The sequence below is a fragment of the Fragaria vesca genome, linkage group LG4 (genome assembly GCF_000184155.1).
Source record: "Fragaria vesca subsp. vesca linkage group LG4, FraVesHawaii_1.0, whole genome shotgun sequence".
NCBI lineage: Eukaryota > Viridiplantae > Streptophyta > Magnoliopsida > Rosales > Rosaceae > Fragaria > Fragaria vesca.
The window spans coordinates 2,534,462-2,557,609 of record NC_020494.1 but is presented as its reverse complement, the minus strand read 5'-3'; the positions used below and the strand labels follow the sequence as shown (position 1 = coordinate 2,557,609).

The following is a 23,148-nucleotide window of genomic DNA, read 5'->3' as shown; positions in this document are numbered from 1 at the left end:
CGACGAAATAGACTATATTTCGTCGGCTTTAGTTATTTTTTATTTTTTATTACAAACTTTAGCCGACGAATATTTTAAATTGTTCGTCGGCTAAAGTCGGAGAAAAAACTGACGACATGGTTTTCGTCGGCTATTTCGTCGGCTAAACTCTAGGACTATAGCCGACGAATACCTTAAATGTTTCGTCGGCTAAAGTCTGGGAAGATAACCGACGACATTTTTTTCGTCGGCTAAACTCTGGTCTATAGCCGACGACTTTTACATGTGTCGTCGGCTAAAGTCACCACAGACGACCTTTTCCCGACGAAATCTTAGCCGATGAAAGGTCGTCGGCTAAGATCTTAGCCGACGAATTAAGCTGACAGGTCGACGAAAATTTTTCGTCAGCTAAAGTGCTTGTCCTGGTAGTGATGTAATAGTCCGGGTTGTGCATGTGGTGGAGTTTCACCAGCACTTGCTGGAAGCAAATAGCTTCTTTGATCTTTTTAGGATTTTGATCTAAATAAGTCAAAATTTTATTGTATTATTCAAATAGCTAAATACCATTATGCTGAGAAGTGTAAACATTTTGGATATGATTGAAATTATGCAAGGCAGGCTTTGTATGTAATAGTCTGGGTTGTGCTTTTGATGGAGTTGCACCATCGCTTCTCTTACAAAATGTACAACATCAGGAAACAAATAGCTTATTTGATCTAAATAGGTCAAAGCTTTATTGTATTATTCACATAGCTAAAGAGTGTGCAGTTTGGATATGATTAAAGTCATGCGAAGCAGGCCTGCAGTAAATTTAGTGTGTTTGGTGGAGGTTTTCCTTTCATTAGTATCTGTTGGATGTTCATCTTCAAACTATTATTATTGATTTCGAGTATAATGACAAATGGACGTTTCTTTACATAGGCATACGCTAAAGTACAGGCAACTTTCTAGTATATAACACATGAAATAAGTTATATGTTCAATAGATTAATTAGTTGCATTTGTGGAGTATGGATATCCTCAAATATCAATTATCAAGTATATAGAATCATCAAGTATAGGAGATGAGGAAGATTTCAATACATTCGTAGGAAGGAAACTAGTTAGAATGATAAATTAACTTTAATCATAGATAGAGCAAGACAAGAGAGAGTTCGTCGGATCAGAACATCATGGCTAGCCACTAACATTGGTCTTTACTGTACGTACGTAGGAGACATTTTGACTCTAGGCTCTCGTCGGCATCCATCCTTACCCCATCGAAGGATGCTATGACTTCGGACTTGAGCTATGACTGGCCGGGATGGCAATGATACGAGCCTATCTGACTTTGTTGTATGGTACTTTTCTGTAGACTACAATAGTATCAGGACCCCGAGTTCGATCAGTAAGTTTATTTGTAAGGTTGGGGTGGGGTGCTCTCTTACTGTGTTCGTATCGTGTGTAGTTACTAATATATAGCTGAAACTGCTCAAGTGATATCTTCTTTGTGGTGTCTCAAAAGGATGCCTTCGATCTTTTCCATACCCAAAAAAGCTCGTTAATATTATGGTCGTCTTTCCATAAAATGATGCCTACAGGAACAACGTACTTATCTAATATAGCACATTTTTGAGAATAGGAATAGAGTTTCTGGCTAATTCCGGCCGTCATTTGAAACTGACGGCTGTAAATCTGTAATTAGTTGAAGAAAGTACCAACTGGGTACAGAATGAAAGGATGGTCCTCATTTTCAGAATGCAAGACAGACATCATGTGAAATACTGAAAGCAACTTCAAACAACTTAAAATGGCACTAAACTAATTAAAATGCATAGAGAAAACATGAGAATATTTGTTGTCTAATAACAACAGCTATTCACAGCTCTACATACGAAGAACATTGAATGCTACCTGCTTCGTTCGAGTCGATCGATATCACTTTATCATCATGTATAATCCACAAAGAAACAGTCCTATCATCACACATGCCCCAACAAGTAGCTAGCTCATATATACCCTCTCAGTTGGGTAAACGCAAACTGCAAAGTACCTGATGATGAGGAGTAACACCCCTATAATTGATGATGCAACAAATCTACCGAAAGCTTAATTAGGCCGGCTTGCACATACATTTATTAGGAGATCGAGGGTATATAACAGAACTATGAAACGGACTGATGGATTTTGGTTTGCAAAAAGGGGAAATGAGAAGGGGTTCGGGTTCGGCCGGGCCTTTGGGGTTTAGGGTTTATTATGGATTAATGGGATTAATGTAATTATTTTGTGTAATCAATAATTGAAATGTTTTAAGTGTTTAACAGAGTGATAAGACATCACATGGTAACATGAATGCCACAGCACATACCAATAGAGATGGTAGTCATTCCAGATTTCCAGGATCACACATTGCCCCATCAAGCAACAAACAAACGCGAAACAAAAAAATGGAGAAGAAGATCGAGAAACAAATTAACTTCCCATCCTCATAATCCAGCAACTGACAAATAAATTAGGTCGACACTGTTAACCACTTATATTAACAAACACTCGAGACACGGGCTTGCAAATTGCTTTCCTCAGTCACCAGCTAACATCCCCATTGCCGAGCCAATATGTAATCACTCTAAATTGATGGGAGATCACTCTAAGTACAAGGCCAAATGTACTTATGAACATGTTAGATACCATGCTAAAAATCAAGGTCATGATAAAAACTTGAAGAACAGCCATGGAAAAATGGTAGAGAGAAAACGAACTGAGCTACTGGGATTGATAACATCGTAATTGTACAAAAATTGGTTTTCAGCTTATTATTCTAAAAAGGGATTTATCTCTATTTATACTACTTAGCTATTATAAACCTGGACCACAATTGGGCTTATCTGTTGTTCAAATGGGCCTTCATCATCTTAACATTTTCATCATCTTAACACTCAAAAATAGAATTCCCTTCTTAAAAGCATCATCTAATCCTTGCTCATCTCTCATATCCCAGGGATCAATGATAGCACTTAGAATCATTTTACAAAAACATTCAAAAAGCCAAAACTCACATGAACCGACCTGTAATCTTAAGAGATGACCAGTGAAGCTTCCATCTGGATGGAAAGATTTCTACTTTTATTCCCTCTCTTGGTGAATAGAGTAGAACGCCCGGTCCGTCCATAAGGCAAATACTCAGTTTACTTTGCATATAAAAATTTCTGGTGAGATATAAGCTATAGTGAAAACATAGATCCATTGGGTTTACAACCACGTAATATGACCTAGTACTCTTCTAGTCTTCTACTATATGATTAACTTTACTAGAATTCGGTTATATGATTATATGAATTTGACGGAAAAAACTAAACATAATTATACAACCCAACTTTCAAAGATCTCCAACATGAGTTATATGACATCTATCCAATGGAAAATCAAAGAGGAAATAGACTTCTACCTCTTGCAATATGTATGAAGCAGGAGAAGATTGGAGATCGATGGTAGCCAAGCTATAATATATAAGTGCCTATTTTCACTGTTAAACAGTAAACACTTTCAAGTTACTATACTATGAAGTCGATCAAGCTCTGAATTTCAGATGCTGAAAAGTTGAGATGAGTTTAGATGAGTATACACCACATCCTAGAGCATATATAAGAGCCTAATTCGGTCAGGATTTGCAGCTAGTCTGCAACCATGAAATTGTCTGAATAATATCCTTAACTGATCGATAGGATTTCATTATTTCTGGTCTTTGTAGGAAACCTATTTATGGTGATTATGTCAGACTTTATGTCTCTAATTAGGTCTAGAGATAAACATACTTTTCCTATAGGATAGAAATTATAGAATCAGTTTCTTTGTCATATTATCTTCTAGAGTAAATCAGCTTCCTATTAGGTGTCTTAGGCCCAGTTTGGCAGGCATATCCAAGAGCTGTTTTTGGGATCAATTCGATTCTAGGCCTAACGTAGGATCAATTCGATTCTAGGCCTAACGTATGGTGTTTGGTAAAAGCAAAAATTTCAGCTTTTGGTCACTATAGCTTATTCTAACAGCAGAAAATGAGAAACTTAAATTTGGTAGCTTTGAAAGCTGAATTTGAGGAAAACCCTAAACACGGAGCTACAGTAGGTCCTTAATGAAAATATGTGGAGCTACCAAGTTTGTCCTCCTTCTTTTCTGAAAATTGCACAGGGCAGTTAAAACCCTAATAACTTGCATCGTTCATTTGCGACAGAACAGAACAGAAATACAGCTCCCTATTCTTCTACTTCCCTCTCTGCCGTCAAAAACACAGTAAAGAGCACAGAGGTCGTGTAGCCGGCTTCTACTTTTCATTCACTCTCATCAGGTACGGGGTTCAAGCATCAATTATTCTCATCAAGTAGTAAAGGTTATATATCAATCCGTTGATCCATTTTGGGCCTCGTTTAGTTGATGGAAAGGAAATTGGTTCCTTGGTCTTTTCTATGTACATAGGAAACTAAATTTCCCACTAGTTTCCATACCAGATGTTTGGGAACGTCGGGAAAGTAACTAGGAAATGTATTTTACTTTCTTTTTCAATGTTTGGTTTATACATAGACAGGAAAACAAGTAAGTAACTATTGTAAAACAAAAGGAATAGATTGAGACAGGAGAGAAACAACCAAGAGAATAAGAGAATATGTATATCTTATTGAGTACAGAACCATCTCTTGTATAGAGATGAGGTCATGTTGTAAATTACAATAACAACCCTAGTTGGCTAATTACAAGAATGCCCACTAAATAATAACTATTTACAACACTCCTCCTTAGGTATTTTCTGTCATTAACATCCTCTAATATGTGCTTCGGTGTTGCCTCGTCAAAACCTTGCTAGGTAATAAAAACCCTATGGGACAAAAACAATCTTGGTCGAAGGAGAAAAGAGTACAACGCACAAGTAGCAGTGATAGTCAGAACCCTTGATTTCGGTGAAGCGGTTTAGTCTGGATCATAAGATGTGAGTCTATGGGAGATAGATGCATAATAGTTGCTACACCAAAACCTTGCCCGGTAAACCCACCCGTGGTCGAAGGGAAAAGATGAGAAAATGTATATCTTTCAAATAAAGGCATCTTCAAGATGCACCATGAGGAAGGTGACCAATTACATGTGTGCCTCATTAAAACCTTGTCAGGTAACAAAACCCAGTGGGACAAAATAACCCTGGACGAAGGACAAAAAGAGTACACAATGGTCAAGAGTATACTTCAGGATACTCCCCCTAATATTGACTCCCCCTGAAAACTACACACTAGGTAAAACTACTACATTGATCATGCTTCTTGAATAACTTAATAGTCAGCATGATTTAAAGAGGTTTTTGTTTCATATACCTCTAAGATTATTGTATTCCCTATAGTAAAGACATAACCAGTTGGGAATAAGCCTTGTGTGGGTTTACATAACCCGTGTCAACATATTTAACAAGGCAAACATCATTCCAAGGATCATAGGCGATTGATCCATTCCATGATGCCTAGGGATAAAATGAGTCATTTTCCATCATACATTTAAAGTAACGGAAAATTGTCTTTTATGCCATTTACGGAGGCGGCATGTTGGCACAGAGCGATATCTAGCTAACAAATTCACATCAGATGAGATGTCCGGTCAATGCCATTTAACCAAGTACAATAATACGCCTATTGTACTTAGATATGAGTCTTCTGGCCTTAATATCTCTTCATTATTATCTGCATGATAATACGGGTGTCTTTAGACCTTGGACGACTATAGGTGTGCTTAAATACTTTGTTTTATCCTCATCAAAGTATCTTAACATCTTCTAGATTTAATTTGATTGATGGACCAAAATTCCATCTGCACTTTGCACGACTTCAGGTCGACAAAATAATATTTGGTCTCCTAAAGTCATTCATCTTAAACTCCGATTTCAGGTGTTTTGCAGTTTCCTTAATCTCTTCAAGAGTATCAGTCAAATTCATGTCATTGACATAAATTACCACAAATTACAAACCCGGAATTTATTTCCTTAAAACACGCATGGGCATAGTCCATTTGTTCATATATCCCACCCCAAACAAATATTCACTTAGACGGTTATACCAACTCCGTCTGGATTGTTTGAACCCCTAAAGTGAACTACTCTAGCAAATGGAGAGCATGTTCTGTGGTCTAGAACTATTTGCATTGGGTAACAGAAGTCCTTCAGAAAACTTCATATATATCTCTATATTCAGATCCCCATAGAGACAAGTTGTTACCACATTCATAGACTGCTTATTCAGTTATTTGGAAACTACCAAACTGATAAGGTAGTGGAACGTTATGATGTCCATTACGGGAAAGTACGTCTCCTCGTAATCAATCGCAGGGCGTTGAGAAAATCCTTGCGCCACTAAATGAGACTTATATCACAATCTCGTTTTTCTCATTACGCTTCCTTACAAATACCCATCTAAACAATATAGGTTAACATGGGTAGGTGTGGGAACAACAGGCCCATAACACCTTTCTCTTAGTTAAAGAATTTGATTTGACCTGGATTGTTTCTTTCCTTTTTAGCCAGTCGTCTCTTCGTTGAGATCTGTCAACGAAGCAAGGTTCGACTTCATCGCTTATTATAAATTCGGTGGCCACCGCAAATTCAAACATATCATCGATGAACTCTTATTCCGATTCAATATCTCACAAAATTTACCGAGATTTTATATTCTCGGGAGTGGGTTTAAATATTGGAGCGTCCCCCAACATCGTCTCTTCTAGGACAAACCCATAATCCGGATTTATCTCGTGAGTTGAATTGGTTGAGATTGCGATGACAAGAAGATTCATTTGTGCTAAGTTTACCCTCTTCTAGGGATAAGAATCATTCGAACCTAATGGTCTACCTCGCTTTTGGGCAGGGACTATGACTGGGTAGCCGCCATGGCCGTACCTCGTCCAACTAGGACGATACGTCCTACGGGGACATTTATCCTTGCAGGTTTGTAGCAGATATATATTATCTCGTCACTTTAACTAGAAGTAAAATTCTTCGCACTTCAATTTCACATGTGCAGTTTGGGGATCAAGATGAGACATTCTACACGTCGTTCATCAGGAACGCTCACATTCTTATCTCCCCCTAACGGCGGGAAGATTGTCTCATCAAAGTGATGACCGCAAATCTAGCGGTATAGAGATCTTCTGTCAAGGGCTCTAAGGAGCACATAATGGTTCATAATCGACATATATGCCCATCCTTTGTTGAGGACCCGATTTTGTATGTTGTGGCGGCACAATTGGCACGGAGACTGCAAACCCAAATGCGTGTAAGTGCAAAAACATCAGGTTCACACCCAGTCACCAACTGTAACACGAAGTAAGACGGGTAGCAGTGGGCCTCAACTGGACCGACATGGCTGCATACAAGATTGCATAGCCCGACGCAAACAATAGAAGCTTGGTGCACATTACCAAGGTTCTATATGCGAGACCATCTTAGGTTTGAACATAGGAAACTATATGTTTTATAAAACCCAAGGGATATGCAATAATCATCGAAAACCTTCGATGTAAACTCTCCGGCATTATCAAGTCTTATAGACTTTATGGGATAATCCGAGTGGTGTACCCTCTATTTCATAGGTGAGAGTTTAGCAAAGGCATCATTTTCTTGTGGACAATAGTGTGACATCTGATCACTTAATTTGTCGATGCATCAACCAAAACCATTAATATTTAACTGGTCCGTATGGTGGTTGGATAGGTCCACATATTTTTCCTTGCATTCTGTGCATAAAGAGATAATGTATATTCTAGTCTTTGCATATAATGGTCTAGTATTCAATATTCTTAACGAGCAGCTTAACATAATGTTGCATCAAAGACAAAACCCTTATTCTGAAGGGATGCCCGTATGATAATTGAGTTGAGGATACGGTGCATCATATATTTTTTCCCGAGTGCATCAAACACCAATACTATAGCTAGTATTTGCTCGAATCATTTAGCTTCTAGCTAATAAATTTGAATATAGTCAATGTACGCTTTTGGCCGCACATTCGAAGGTTATGCAAAGATATTACACCATTTTTCTGGTGGTTTCAATGTTTTAAGCATTAATTCAATGAACTTACCTTTCGATAACGTTCTTTTGAAACGTAAAGGCATTTTGACCTCGTTAGCCAGACAAGAACGCTCAATTCCTTAATATTGATAACTCATATCAATTTTGATTTAGATTCTAAGGCAACAAGCCCTTCCATTTTAATATTCTTTTGCTTCATGCAAGGAAGATGTCTAGTTCAAATTGTTTCTTCTGGAGACTACCAATTAACATGATAAAACTACCGATTTATCATGTCTGATGAATTTGGAATGAAACTTCAAGTTTCTTAAGGGGATTATTATCGAAACTAGAAGATCGATTTATACATGAACTACGGGTTCATGTCTGAACTACCGGTTCATTTCTGAACTAATGGTTCATTAGGTACATGTATTTTCAAGTTATAATCATATAACAATTGATGATATTAATTCCACGCTACTAATTTAGCATAGTGAATATGTCATGTAACTATGTGTAAATGCTTATGGCAATTAACTACACATTAAATATGGTGAATGTATTAACAACAGCTATTATAAGAAAATATTTTGAGTGCCTTATAGGCATGCATAATGACTAGGTACGAAAAACCAGTGTCATTAGATTATTTTTCTTTTGTTTGATTCTGCTGGACCAAAGGAATTAACTTTAATTAAAGTGAAAGTAATAAACCTCTACATACTTTATAAGTCTACAAGGCACAATCTGAGAGGTATGTTGGACGGGCTCTTAGGCCCCGTAGAGGGAGAGTGGCCTACTGGGCTCAGAATGGTCTGCCAAGAAATGCAATGTTATTAGTCAACCCTTTCGGTAACTCCAATTGTATACCTCCAGGTAAGACATGATGAGGTGGTGGAGCGAGGCTCACTTAAGTACACATCCTCAAAAGAACTTGCCTAGACATCGCATCCAACTGGGTGAGCCTAGTTTGAGAAGAGTTATAATCATTGTCATAGACTCAAGGCGATATGTGGTGAGCTTTTGTGCTAGCCTTGCAGCTTAGGTTGAGCTCCTGGCTCGGACTTACTGTTGTCACATAGGCTTGATTTGAGCTTCTGACTCAGCCTTATTTAATATTCATCATTAATAAGACAAATCAACATATGCTATTAATTCATTATTTACAACTTAAAGTGAAAGTAATTTTCAATTAAATTGAAATAAACAAAACATAACGGAAACAATTTAATTGACCTAAAGTATATGCATTAACATTGGTAATTACTGAACTAATAAATGTAAACACCGTAGCGGTTACGTGCAAAATAAATTCATTTGCATCATTAATTGCTTCCGGCAAAATGCGTCATTACATCCCCATAACAATTCATATAAATGATAACATAATTGAGAATTGATTAAATAAAACTGACGCAATTTGAATTTGGTAATTAACTGATATTTAATATATGGCATAAATTACTAAATAAATATCATTTATGCAGTGGTTAAGTATATACCAAAGACAATGAGTACAAATCTCATTAATGCTTCTAGCATTACACATAGGTATTAAAATGGATAAATGCTTCTGACATAATGGATTATAATAAAATTCATGCTTCTAGCATAATGGATTATAATGACATAATTTAAATTGGTATAACCGAAGATTAAACTCATAACGTCTTTATCGTAATTTGCACAATAATTTGACCCATAATGGTTGTGTCATAATATATGGGTTATAACTTGGTAAATGCTTTCGGCATTACATGTCTTTAAATGCTTCTGGTTATAACGTCTTTATACATGCCCTTAAATGCTTCCGGCATTATATGCCCTTAAATGACATTGAATTTGACACAATTCAAATCTGTAACTGACAAAACGTATATATTAAGTCACAATTAAGTAACATAATCAGTGCTACGCGTCATTATACAAATGACGTTACATTTCTAAATGGATTTTATTCAAACCTCATTATGAGCAATGTTAATTTGTATCACTAAATACTTCAGGCATAAATATTCCATATATGTAACCGTTGATATAAATGACAAAATTAATGGTCCTACATTACCGGTTACATGCATTACTTCCAGAATGCATTCACGCTCTTGTGTTCGAATGTCAGAGAATGATAGTGGATCTGAAGTTTGTTCATCCATGCGCCTTTTGGTATGCACTACTAGGCATGCGATTGCGCTTATTTCGGTGGCTACTGGCCTCCCTGAAGATTTTTTATGTCTTCTATTTCCATCACAAAACATGAACAAATTTATATACCACATACGTATTTATCATCTGAATAAATTAAAAATATAAATTTAGGTCTTCATGCATCGTATATAGATTTCAAAATGCAACCAAAGACAATGGGTTCATGCTTCATGGTGATTTGTTCATCATATAATCAAGGCTAGCAAATATGAATTGGAATTAAGATAAGAAAACGTTACTCATTGCAGAACGGATAATCTCCATCTTTTATGTGTAGAACAGAGAATGCCATTTGTGTAGCTACTCAGCCAATCCAAGAGCTTGGTTAGATAATGATCCTCATATGGTTGATCATCAATTTCAGAGCTTTCCATGTCAATGTAGAGCGAATTCGATGAATCAAATTGAAATATCGTCCTTTGCTTTTAGAGCTTCACATGCAATAGAAAACAAGATAATATTAGAACTATTCGTGCTGATAACGTGTTGTAAAATAAAAGGAATAGATTGAGACAGGAGAGAAACAACCAAAAGAATGAGAGAATATGTATATCTTATTGAGTAGGAAACCATCTCTTATATAGAGATGATGTTATGATGTAAATTACAATAACAACCCTAGTTGGCTAATTACAAGAATGGCCACTAAATAATAACTATTTACAACAGTAACATTAATTTACCAATTATATCCTTAATATTAAAATATAAAATATTCAAGATTCAAAAAAAATTTGTGGATAATTTGGTAATAACATTCATTAAAATAATATTTGAAAGATGCAATTAATGTGCAATTAATGTTAGGAAAGTATGAGGGAGATTAAATCCCATGGTATGTGGGAGGATCCAATTTCTTATCTATTTTTCTATATTGCAGTAAAGTTTTTCCTTTCTATAGGTGTGCCAAACAAAGGAAAGGAAAAAAACTTTCCCTTCCTAACATTTCCAATCCGTGAACCAAATGAGGCCTTGTGGTTAGATTCACAACGGGTTCAGTTGGTAGAATTAATGTTTCTGGGAATTTGTATGTTTTTTGAGTTGGGTTTTTGTTTTTAAGCATTATTGATGTTTATGGTTGCTGAATTTGGGATATGAAAAGTCGAACCTTCTATTGCTTTTACAGATTTGTATATTAGAATTGATTTTTTCCTAATTATTAGGGTAAGTTCTCATTGTCGTGCATAGAGAGACGTTGCATACGTCCCTGGGATCTTGTTCAGATAACTTATGAAGGAAACAAACGAGTCAGGTATCCCAAGCTTCAAAAACTATGGGGAGAATATGATGCCATGGCCATGGCAGATGATGAATCCATCGATGATTTTCACTCTAGGCTCATAAATATGACAGATGAGTTTGGCCGCCTTGGTGATCCTTTTGCTGAACACACCATTGTGAAGAAATTTCTGAGAGCCTTACTTTTGAGTTTTCAAGACAAAGTTACTGTCATCGAGGAATTCCGAAATCTAAACACCTACCCTCTAAACGAACTTCTTGGGAATCTTCAAGCTTATGAGATAAGAATCAAGGAGAGGAAATTGAAATCTATTGCCTCTAGTGTGGTGAGAAAAGAGGAAAGGAGACAAAGGAAGCAGTGGAAGAAAATGATAGTGACTTAGAGTTTACTGCTAAAGAGTTTGCTCTTTTGTTTAAGCAATATGAGAAGTTCATTAGGTCTGGAGAGTCCTCCCAGGATCTTAAAAACTCCTTGAGGACAAGTTCTAAAAGAAGCCTGGGTCGTGACTTCGATTCGCCTCTGAAAAAGACACAAAACCAAGGTTTACACAAAAGAAGCATACTAAAGATAAACCTAGGTGTTTTGAATGTCGAGGAATCGGTCATCTAGCTGCTGATTGTGCGAACAAGAAGCTCAAAGCTCGCCCAAACAAGGTAATGAATGCAACATGGAGTGATTCTGAGTCTGACACTCATTCAGATGGTGGAGAGGAGTATCTGGCTTTGGGAATTTTTAAAGTAGTTTTCCATATATCTTGTTGGGATTTTTTAAACTAGTTCTGGATTACTGAATGTAACTTTCAGATGGTGGAGAGGAGTATTTGGCTTTAGGAGTTATTAATCTAGTTCTGGGTGAGTGAATGTAACTTTTCTTTCGTTTAATGAGTATAACATAGCCGTTGTTATATCTTGTTTGTTCAATATGAATGCACTAACACAGTCCTACATTGATCCTAGAATATCATGTAGAACAGAGATGAGAAGAGAAAAATAGTCATGCATGATACTTCTACACCTTGACCAAAAAAAAAAATGATAATTCTACACGTTTCAGTACTTCTAACTCGTACATCATCCTTGCTCACTGGCTAAATTGTTAGTAGAAAATGAGTGAACAAGAAGTGAGAATAGCTTCGTATTTTCTATGTTATTGTACCTATTTTGTGTATTGGGTCAATGAAGACACTAAAAACACCATTACAAGTACAAAAGTAGTTGACTGCATGTGTAGAACAATGTCATCATTGAAGTTCAAATCATATTTGTGGAATGTCTACACTATTGAATATTCTTCTTATGTTTGAACCCTGTATGAATTCATATTTACTGAATAACTGGGCAAAAGCTACAAAACGCCCGGGTAGCGCACGTCTAATAAAAATGTAAGTTCCTATGACCTAGTAAAAATCAGATTTTATCCAGTCCACTGAAGGACAACAATATAACTTCCTATTCAATAAGACTATTATAATCACTTCTCATCAAATTGATCAAGTGATGATGATGATTAATTATTCACATATGGGGTAGTGTAACCGTTGTGGTGGGCTTCCAGCCTTCCACGTCCTATGCCTGATGTCAATCTTGCTACTACGCACTCTAATCATAACACAATTTTTTGTGTAAGATGAAGACGTGATCCTTTCGAACTCTTTCAGCTCTTCCTTCCTTTGATCTCCAGCTCCAACAGTACGGCGGCCGGAGGTTTTAAACCTCTCACACTGCGACGAGAACAAGGAGCTCATAGTTTCGTCGGAAGTAATGGCTCCGAGTGCCTCTTCGGCGCGTCTCGATTTGAATCGACATCGATCGAGTTTCTCTGTCGCGTTTGGACCCAATCATCATCTTCGTCGACGAGCCATCCTCCGACCCATGAAATTGACTCCACCTCCGACCTTGACATGTTGACGTGCTGAGAGAGAGATTTATGGCTTTCCAGGGACCCTATACGCGATTGAGATGGCGAGCACTTAAGCTACCAATCGAGCATGAAAGCCCCTAACAGTTACTATAACAAGAAAATTTTACTGCAAACAGACATTATGGTGGAATTTACATATATGCTCTTAAATTTTGTATCCTGTGGACAATATGGAGCCATCTGTCTTAGGCCCACTCTGGCGTAGTCCAACGCTTTCCGAATAACTGGGCCTCTCAAAATCTAAAAGGACTGCTACCTTGTTCCTGTTGCCTCTTTCACTCGTACTCAATCACTAAACAGAGTGGTAGCCTGACCTATTCCAAAGCACTTGAAACAACTGGAGGATGTTACTCATGTTAGTGACAAGCATACCCTTTTCAGACTACTGCCACTAGGAACAGCGCTAGCTCCATTACCTGCACAGCCACATGGAAACATTCCATAATTGTTTTGAGCTCTACATCATTCCAACAAAATAAAATATTATATATTCAGTTGAAAGAACAGAACTCGTTTTCTTCTCGGTGAAATCAGTTAAAACTTAAAAGTACTGTTCAACAAAGAATAGACTGAAAGGGTGGCTGAACTTTATAAATTGCTGAGTACTTACCATGCAATCTATAACAACCACTGGTTATTCTAAAGACCTGGAAACTTGTATCATCTTAAATAACGCTTATTATGTAAACATTCAAAGGTAGGCACTCATTAAGAAATAGCGAATCCTCGCTTCACATTCAAAAAAATTTCTGAGATATGTAAAAAGTATGTCAAACATATAGAAATACCTTCCAGATTCCATCCTGATCATGTCCGTTCGTATGGTTTATCTCAACTTGAATAGAACATAAATGGTACTGCAAAGAGAGAGATCTCCATAAGCACAGTTTTAGAAACTATATATTATTAACTATGTCTAGGCCAATGTCCTATATGGTTGAGAAATGTCACTGAAAATAGCAGTGGGAAAGTGTTAATACATTATACAAACTGAAACGTGAAATGAAGCAGCATGATGTTAATACAAAAGAAGTCAGATATAAAAGCACGACACTCCCGAAATAATTTGTTACTGCAATCAAGTTTTAGCACTTCTGAGCTATGAGAAAGAAACTTCACACTTCTGATCAATATTTTAAAAGGTCAAGCATATGCGAGGCTTTGTCGGGAGAGCCTTGAGCTTTAATGTCGTGAGAGCCTTGAGCCTTAAGGAGTTAAGGCTTAAGCCTTACGATACAATTATATTTATATAATAAATACATATAAAGTTTATATTAATACATAAATATCCACTAATATGTTTAGATATATATCAAATTGACCATTCAAACTCAAATACATATCAGATTGTTCTCACCAATTCAAACCCAAATCAAACTCAACTTTCATATATACTAGGTGCCGTGCCCGCGGCTAGCCGCGGGTGATTTTAGTGTATAATGGAGAAACACTAATTGTTCATAAAAGAGGTGATTTCATATCACAAAAGATGTTACAGTAGTTGTATGCTACATAATGAGGCTACATTAAAATGGTGATGGCTGCTAGTCACATATTACATCTACATCGGAGCTGCTGTAGCAGCAGGCTATAATACATAGCACTCTGATTGCTAAAAAATAGTTGCTATACGTTGGAGTATGATCTGAAATTACATATCCTTCAGCTTATTTCCTATAATACATATGTTTCTGGCAAGCAAACGTACAAAAAAACAACTAAACCAACTACAACATTCACTTAAGATTTTAGCTTGTCAACATAAACAAAAAAGAGTCATCTCGGGTTTGACATCTAGTTGAAGGTTTGTAGTTCAAGTCCTAGACCCACAGCTGATGAAGCAAGTTGCTTTCCTTGCCTGCAAATACATACAACAGTGCATAGAGCGTGAATGAAAATGGAATGGAGTTGTGCTAGTTTTTGATAACTGTAATATAATCTCTTAATATTGATGTTTATATATATATAGCAATCATCTGTATCTAGTTGGTGACAAAAGAAATCCAAGTCTCTTACCCCTCTGTTTTCTTTTCAGATTCCAGTATTAACAATGCTCCTCCGTTTGTATGGACTGTTCTTTTCTTCTCAAGGAGGAGGCGGGGTGATGTTCCTGTAGGTGGAACTTGTCTTGCCACCAAGGATTGCATAATCTGCTGGCCTGTAAACACTTGAACCACCAGGTTCATCAGTTCAGAGTTGGGATAGACTTTGTTTGCTTCACTTCTTGTGGTAGCACTTGTTCAGTTGGAGAGGATCTTTTGATTAGTAGCTTTTGGCAGGTCGCACCGAAAAGTTCTTCGGCTTGTTAACCCATCAATATAGGAGTGGCTTCGTTGTCTTCGTCCTCTACAGTCATATAAGCCCTGTAGCTGTGTCCAAGCATAAAGGTTTGTCAAGTAAACGAAAAATTTCACACTTCAAGCTTAAGGTGTGGAAAATATAAGTTCGTATATACTGACAGGGAAAATTTGATTTACCGTGGAACAGGTTTTTGAAGGCGGTGCTGCACACAAACATATTCGTTGTTCTCCTCTTTCTTATTCAACTGTTTGAAACACTTGGGGTGTGCGCAACTTCTGTTCCAGTGTACCACCAGCCACTACGTTCACAAAATCTACTGATTTTTGCACTACAAAAGGCAGTCTCCTTCTGCAAGAAGTACCAAATGGATTAAACAAAATTTGCATAAACGAATTTTTGACCAAGTCTTAGATTAAATTGGGTTTCATGTGCATACCCCATATGCAGATGGGTTCAGTGCGTTGAGCTCGGACAATGTTTTTTTTCGTTGTTCGTTCGGCTCCTCATTTGTCTGGTTTGATGCCCGAACTCTAATCTAATGATCGCATCCATCTTTCGGATAACTGCAATTAACAAAAGAAAGATTCACTCGAAGAGGAAAAGGTACTATGCAGGCTTCCAAATTCAAAAGTCGGGAAATCGTTTTCATAGAACCAACATGTAATTGAATCAGTTATCTTAATACATAAAACTAGAGATTGGTAGACTCACCACTGTGTATGTCGATGAACGGATGCGGTGGGTGTAAGAGAAAATTTTTGATCTTCTCTTTATACCTTGATAAGGAATATTCTGCTTTGATTCCTAGGTCGGTGTAAAGTATGAAAAAGATAAGAACAGAGGGAGGACTTTTAGATTAGTGGATTTCTAGGGTGCAAACACGTAGGAACTATTTGGGCGGGTGGACTTCTGGGCCGCAAGCATGTCAACATCTAGTATTAGTGGAACTCTTAAGTTTGAGCCACGTCAAGAAAACTCAAGAAGAATGGTGGAGGTGTAATTAAAACGAAAAACAGGGACCAAACCGTTTTTTTCGCCACACGGATACTGTTTAAATGCGAACTCAGTTTTAGTATATAGTATAAATAGGTAGCTGAAATTTACACTCTTCTTTTTACATTCAACACTCCCATTTCAATTTTTTATTAATATTTTTGTCTCTCCTTTTTGCATTCAACACTCCCATTTTAATTTTTTATTAATATTTTTGTCTCTAACTGATTGACCCTAATTTATGTTCCCATTATACCCTTAATAAAAAAAAAACCTAAAACAGAGTATCGCTACAGTAGTTCGCTATATGCAATCGAAACAGAGATTCGATCTCTACCAAATGAAACATAAACATTTGCTCTTCCAATCCACCAGAGGTGGCGATGAATGGAAATAGTGCAAATTAACGATTAATTAGAAACACACATGTGAGTTTTAGAATGGAATCAAGGTGTGGTAAAGTGTAGCAGACAAAAATTCAGAATTTCCAATTACTGGAGGGATTTGGAATTGGACTGTGAGGTTCTCGTCGAGGAATACTGATGATGAGGAGGAGGATGATGTGGGTCCAAATCCAACTGGTAAGTATTGGGGTCGAACGACACCATCTCCTCTCTCCCTGTGTCGTCGACGGGATCGATTCCCTCCCAGCCCACCTTAATTTCAATATCAATAGCATTCCAATTATAAATCAAAATACCCATTTGATCTTCAAAATTCGGTACCAGTACCACGATCATGGAGAGGAGGTACCAAGCATTACGATGAAACCCATTTTGGTTAAGAACAGTTATGAGCTCGGAGACCAATCATGAACCTAAAATAAAAATACCCTTGATCAAAACAAACTGTACCATCGTTCTCACAGCCTCCCTCTGTACATTGATTTTATCCAAAATGGTCGAGCCCATCTTCATTGAAAAAACTTGGACCTATTCTCTACACCCTTGCAAGTTCTCTCTTTCAACACCCACCGCCTCTCTCCTCCATAACCGGCGCCACCTCTCCGTTGTCTCCGACTCGTAATTTGTCGACCCCTTGATCTTAGAAATACAAATCTGCCATCACCGGTGAGGATTTGAGAAGCCTTGTCGGAACTAGAGATGGTTAAGGTTGTGAGGGCGGACTTGTATTAAGGTTTAAACCCTAAGAACCAGAAATGAAAGCAGAAAACGAAAGGAAATTGAAAGAAGAAGCAAATTTTCATCAAATCATAACAACTTGACTGAGAATTGTCATTGTTGTGGTTTCTGAGATTTTAGAGAGAGTCGCCTGTTTCAATTTTAGCCAACTAGATATAGGGGTGTTTTGGTAAAAGACGCATGAGGGAGTGTAGAATGCAAAAAGGAAGCGTAAATTTCAGCTCCCTATAAATACTACTGAGTCTACTGTACGTTCCATTCACACACAATTTCTTTACCACCACTGCTTTCCGTTTTACACAACTGAGCTTATTTCTTATATGACAAACTAATATATCATCACATCGACGTCCACAACTCCACAAGATAGTCTGATCCCATAGAAATCAAATGTTTGTCTGACGTCTGGTCATGCTTTGCCATCTATTCTATCCTTAAATCATATAAATGTCATTCGCACAATATTGTCTCTGTAATTTTCTGCATATTAATTAAGTTCTTACTTTTTGTTTAATTGAACCAAGAGGCCGATCATCTCCCTCATCAGGTTTGAATCTCTCTCTCTCTCTCTCTATAGTTGGTATGCTTCGCGAATTTCAGTTTTTTTTCTTTTTTTCCCAGGGTGTCCGCTTTTGACACCTATGACAACGTTTTTTGCACCTTCTGCGCCTTGATCTGCGCCTTTGGCGCCTCTATGCCTAACCAACAAAACACAATGAATTTTTCATACGCCTCACGCCTTTTAAGCCTCAAGGCACGCCCGAGGAACGTTTTTTAAAACATTGCTTTTGATACACATAAAATTCAAATTGGCTAAATATGTATGATACTCCTGTCATTTGCTTTTTTTGTGTGCATACGTGTGATGAATTAAAATACCCAGTATTATTTGCTGTGGATAGTCTACAGATATTATTTTACACTACTTCAATTTAGTGTGCCATGTCACTCTAGAGGGCACGATTTCGGAGCCAATTCAATTTTCTATACAGTATGGTATTGCATAGCTTCAAGTTCAAGCAAATTAACAGCTTACCAAGCAGGAAAAGAAGAGCAAATGAAAAGAATATGAGAATCCATGCTTGTTACTTTCTTTCTCCTCACAAAAGTAAGATATTTTCTTCGGATGAAATTACAATAAACTCTTGCCTTATTAAATAAGTCAAAAACACTGACCTGGTTGAACAAATTAAGTGCTCCCTTTGCTTGATGCAGTTCTCCACATCTTTTCCAAAACACAAGTTTGGACCCTTTTTCTTTGGGTGTGACCTCAAATCTTGGTATTAGGCTATTAGCTGTGTTCTCGGCTCAGCCAATGGTTTTTCCAATGAAAAGTTTTTACTTGACTTTAGCCAGGGATCCCGAAGCCACCAGCCACACCGACCTAACTCATGATGAGCCCACCAACTTCCTGGCAAGATGTAGATAACATGCCGGGAGGAAGGCGTGCCATCAGGAGAGAGCTAGACCAATTCATAGGTAGATAGACTTTAACTCTGAAAGAACTATTGCGTCTCAGCCACTCTCTTACAATCTGTTACTGCCTCTATCAATTTGTTATTGCATTCCAATATGTATATGCCACTTGGTGAATCCAATTCTCCACACCATCTCCAAAAGACAGGTTTGGACCCTTTTTCTTTGGGTGTGTCCTAAAAGCTTGGCAGTAGTTGTGTTCTCTGCTCAGCCTCATCAGGGACGATAATCCTCAATTCGCAATTGGGTGAGCTCCGTGCTTTCCTTGTATTAGTTGTTCTGTCAGCATGATAAATTATTTCATCCCTTGTTCCTGGCATCTCTTTCCTGTTTAGGTCCATCATAAAATTTGCATCCTTAATATTATTATTAATGACAGTATCTGTAACGCCCTTTATTTCATCCGAGTTGTCCAAATTGTAGGCAGCATTAAATTTAGCGCCCAGATCATTTCTTCTCATAGGCTTTTCCTCAGAGGTTTTCACAGAAGGTCCAAGTTCTGCATATTCATCTTCGGCACTTGGAAGACAATGGGATGTCCCAGACAGAAAAGCAGCTAAGTCATCACATTCTTCTTCATCTAGCTGTGTACCCAGCGTAGTTGTTTCTTTCCTTGTGCATTAAACAACTCTCTTAGCTGGTTCAACATGGGATATCTGAATTTTAATGGCAGAAACAAATTGTCTATGTCTAGCTGTTGTATGATCATCACCACATTGGCTATAGCTCGAACTGACAGCCTTCTTAAACTTTCCAACTGAATAGATATTGACAAATCAACAAGATATAATTACTATTGGCAAAAAAAGAGAAAATATATGACGAGTTTTTTTTTCTTAAAAAAGAAAAGAAAAAGAAACTAGGGTATATGGATCTTTGACCCGACTAATCCCTAGGCTTCCCGCCTGACCCCACAATATTTGGGATACTGCAAACTCTAGCTAGGTGGGTAGCATAGGAGAGGGTCGAACCCCAGACCACTTGGGCGTAAACCAAGCATCTGACCGCTAGACCAACAACTTGTTGGCAGAATCCGTGACGAGCTTTGATTATGCAAATATAGATTGACACTGATAAAAACTTTATATCCGCATCGTAGAAAGGATCCTACAATGTTAAAGCAGAGATGAGTCTTTGACCTTTCAAAGATCAAGCTAATAGAAAACAAAAGTCAAATTGTTATATCCTTTCCTTGCTCAACTTTCTTAGTAACCAACTGAATAATACTGATCACTTAAACAGTTATTAGAATCATATAACAAGCTGAATTTACAAAGACAAAATAATAGATAGCCACTCAGAAGATATGGAACCTACCTGCCATTAGGCAGTGCCTAAAGCTGTTTGCAGCACCCTGCAGAGTTCATCCAAATCTTATAGCGCTACACTCTCTCTTTTTCGAGCCCATGCCCTATACGTAGATTCCATATTCTGAAAAGCAAGAAAGAAAATTAATTAAACAGTTATCTACTTCAACTGTATTAGACATCCTGGACAGCAACAACATCACTGGAAGAGTACTCTCTAAAAACGGAAGAGCAAGGTCATCCAACATCACAAATGCACATCCCTTTTGTCTTTTAAGCCAAAACGAAAGTTAGTATCAAATTTCTTTCGTTTCTTATTTCCTAATCAACAACCAAAACAAATGACAAAGATAGCACTAATGAGCTAAGGCAAGACTATAAGACAAAATCTGAATCCTTACTTTGCAGACAGCTTGCAGTAAAGAGCGCACATCCTCCACCAAACTGCCCACTCAGCTTGGCAACAATCCTTCAAATAAAACCAAGTCCCAATTCCAAGAAAATTCCGCAACACAGGCAGAATAGCGGCATCAGTGATAAAACGTAGTCCAGCCTGCGCTGCCATTATTTCAGTAAGAAATGGAGAAGAAGAGCCAAGGCATGTCTGTACCACCCATCAATTCCCCAACCTTGTTTCCAGCCACCACAGCCAAACCCCGCTTGCAACTACTAAGCTTGACTGTTCCAACCGTACTGAACTCATAAAACCATCTGACATGACAATCAATACTTGGACTCTGAGTTGGTTCTTCAGATCTTAGACGATTGAAAACTTTCAGAAATAGAAAGATATCCTTGCACTACAGTATAAGACGGAAAATATTATGGTGGAAGTTTATAAAGAAAAAAGAACATCACGGTAAGATGAAAGCCGATACCACAAATTCAAAATGTTAGGAGAAACTTAAACAAATGCTGCATATGGAAAATTAAGAGGCATTAAACGATGAATACAAAATTTCAGGAAGAAAAACTTCTGTATGATGAGCAAAATCTGTTTCTTTTGCACAACTCACAAGTGTTTGCTCTATACACTGTTCCTCTCCATTTTTTTCATGTTCCTAATTTACTTGACCTTAACACAAACCACAAAATAAAAAGTGCTCATGCTCTGTCAGCCAATCAAACTCTTATAAACTAAATTTAGATGCGCAATAGTACCGTTATCTGTCAACTCCAAACACCCCATACTCTGTGATGACAAACTCACACGACGATGGTGGCAAATGAGGAGCAAAAACAACATCAAGTCGCCTCTTTGTATGCCTGCTCATCTCACCATTTTCCCTCCCAACAATTTCCTCATTTCTAGACAAGAACAGCCTCGAATTCACGCAATTCGACCACGCCAATCCCAAAGCAGGACAAACCCGTCTCCCAGACGAATACAATGACCTCAAATTCCCAACTCTCACTCCATTTATCCCCTCCACTTCCCCCATAAAATCAACCACCTGGTTGGTCACCACCACCGCCACTCCATACTTGCTCGCCAACCGTCTCAACATCCCGGAAATCTTGAAAAACAAGAAAGACCTCCTCTTAAGATCCGAGGGATTGTTCCCAAACTCGCTCCGAAACAATGCGGCAATGGAATCAATCACAATCAACCTCACCGGCAGCCGGGTTTTCCCGCCGGCGACAAGCGTCTCTATCTTGGGCATTAAGTCGAGCAGTTGGCGTGCATCATTTACAGGTCTGACGTATACGTCGTCGCAAGGGTTGGTGAAGATGAGATCGGAGTGTGAGGAGCGGAAGGAACCGGAGAGATGGCGGAGGCGGCGGAAGGGGAAAGGGAATTCGGAGTGGAGGAAAAGAGAGGAGGCGGAGAGGCCGCCGTGGGAAGGAGGGAGCTGGGCGAAGAGAGTGAGCTGGAGGCAGAATTGGGTCTTGCCGCAGCTGCTTTCGGCGATGAGCTCCGTGAGGGAGTTGCAGGGGATGCCGCCGCCGAGGTAGCCGTCGAGGATTGGACAGCCCAGGGTTAGAGTCTCGGTGGGGAGGAGCTTTGAGGGGTTCATTTTGTTGGGGTCTTCAAATTTTGTGGGGTTAGTGGGCGCTTAAATGGAAGAGCGGCAAGTGTACAGTACAAGAGCGACCTTTGAAATGAAGGAAATAAATTATTTATTTATTTATCGACATAATAAATCTTCTAAAGTAATAATAAACTTGAGCAACATAGCGAGCACAGCGGTGTCAACCCAACAGGTATTCCGACTGCATCAGGGTGTCTCTGAAGTCGGTTCTTTATGGGTACGAGACGGAGGAGGACTGTTCGACATTCAATGATTTTGTGATACTTCAGATTTGGTTGTTGCGTGGTGTTAGTTGGTTTCCTCTCCAACAACATCTCAATCGAGGCAGTTGTTGTCGTCTCAACACAGATCAAGAGAAGCAGATGTGCCTTAATTCATCAGAGTTGAGAGTGGGTTCAGTCGGAGGTCTAAGAGGCGGAGGTGCAAGGTTGCTCCGTGGTTAGGTGAGCAGCGGCCCTATGGCTCGCCGGGCAGAAAAGCCACTGGACTGATCCGATGGTAACGGGTCCGGCAAGAACGGGACACCGCTTTGAAA

At 38.2% G+C, this 23,148-nt stretch overlaps 1 protein-coding gene and 1 pseudogene across 1 annotated transcript; both read right to left on the bottom strand.

The window, feature by feature from the left end:
• The window catches only part of LOC101290757, a 22,234-nt pseudogene extending 12,085 nt beyond the window's left edge, over nt 1-10,149 (bottom strand).
• An 11,594-nt stretch (nt 10,150-21,743) lies between these two features.
• LOC101315231 (DNA repair protein XRCC3 homolog) lies at nt 21,744-22,598 on the bottom strand. Its single transcript, XM_004297827.1, has one exon. The coding sequence runs from the start codon at nt 22,596-22,598 to the stop codon at nt 21,744-21,746; it is 855 nt and encodes a 284-aa protein (XP_004297875.1).
• Between the last annotated feature and the right edge of the window lie 550 nt (nt 22,599-23,148).

What these genes read in the sequence shown, in the direction of transcription:
- LOC101315231 (XM_004297827.1), bottom strand. Translation starts at nt 22,598, where the DNA reads ATGAACCCCTCAAAGCTCCTCCCCACCGAGACTCTAACCCTGGGCTGT.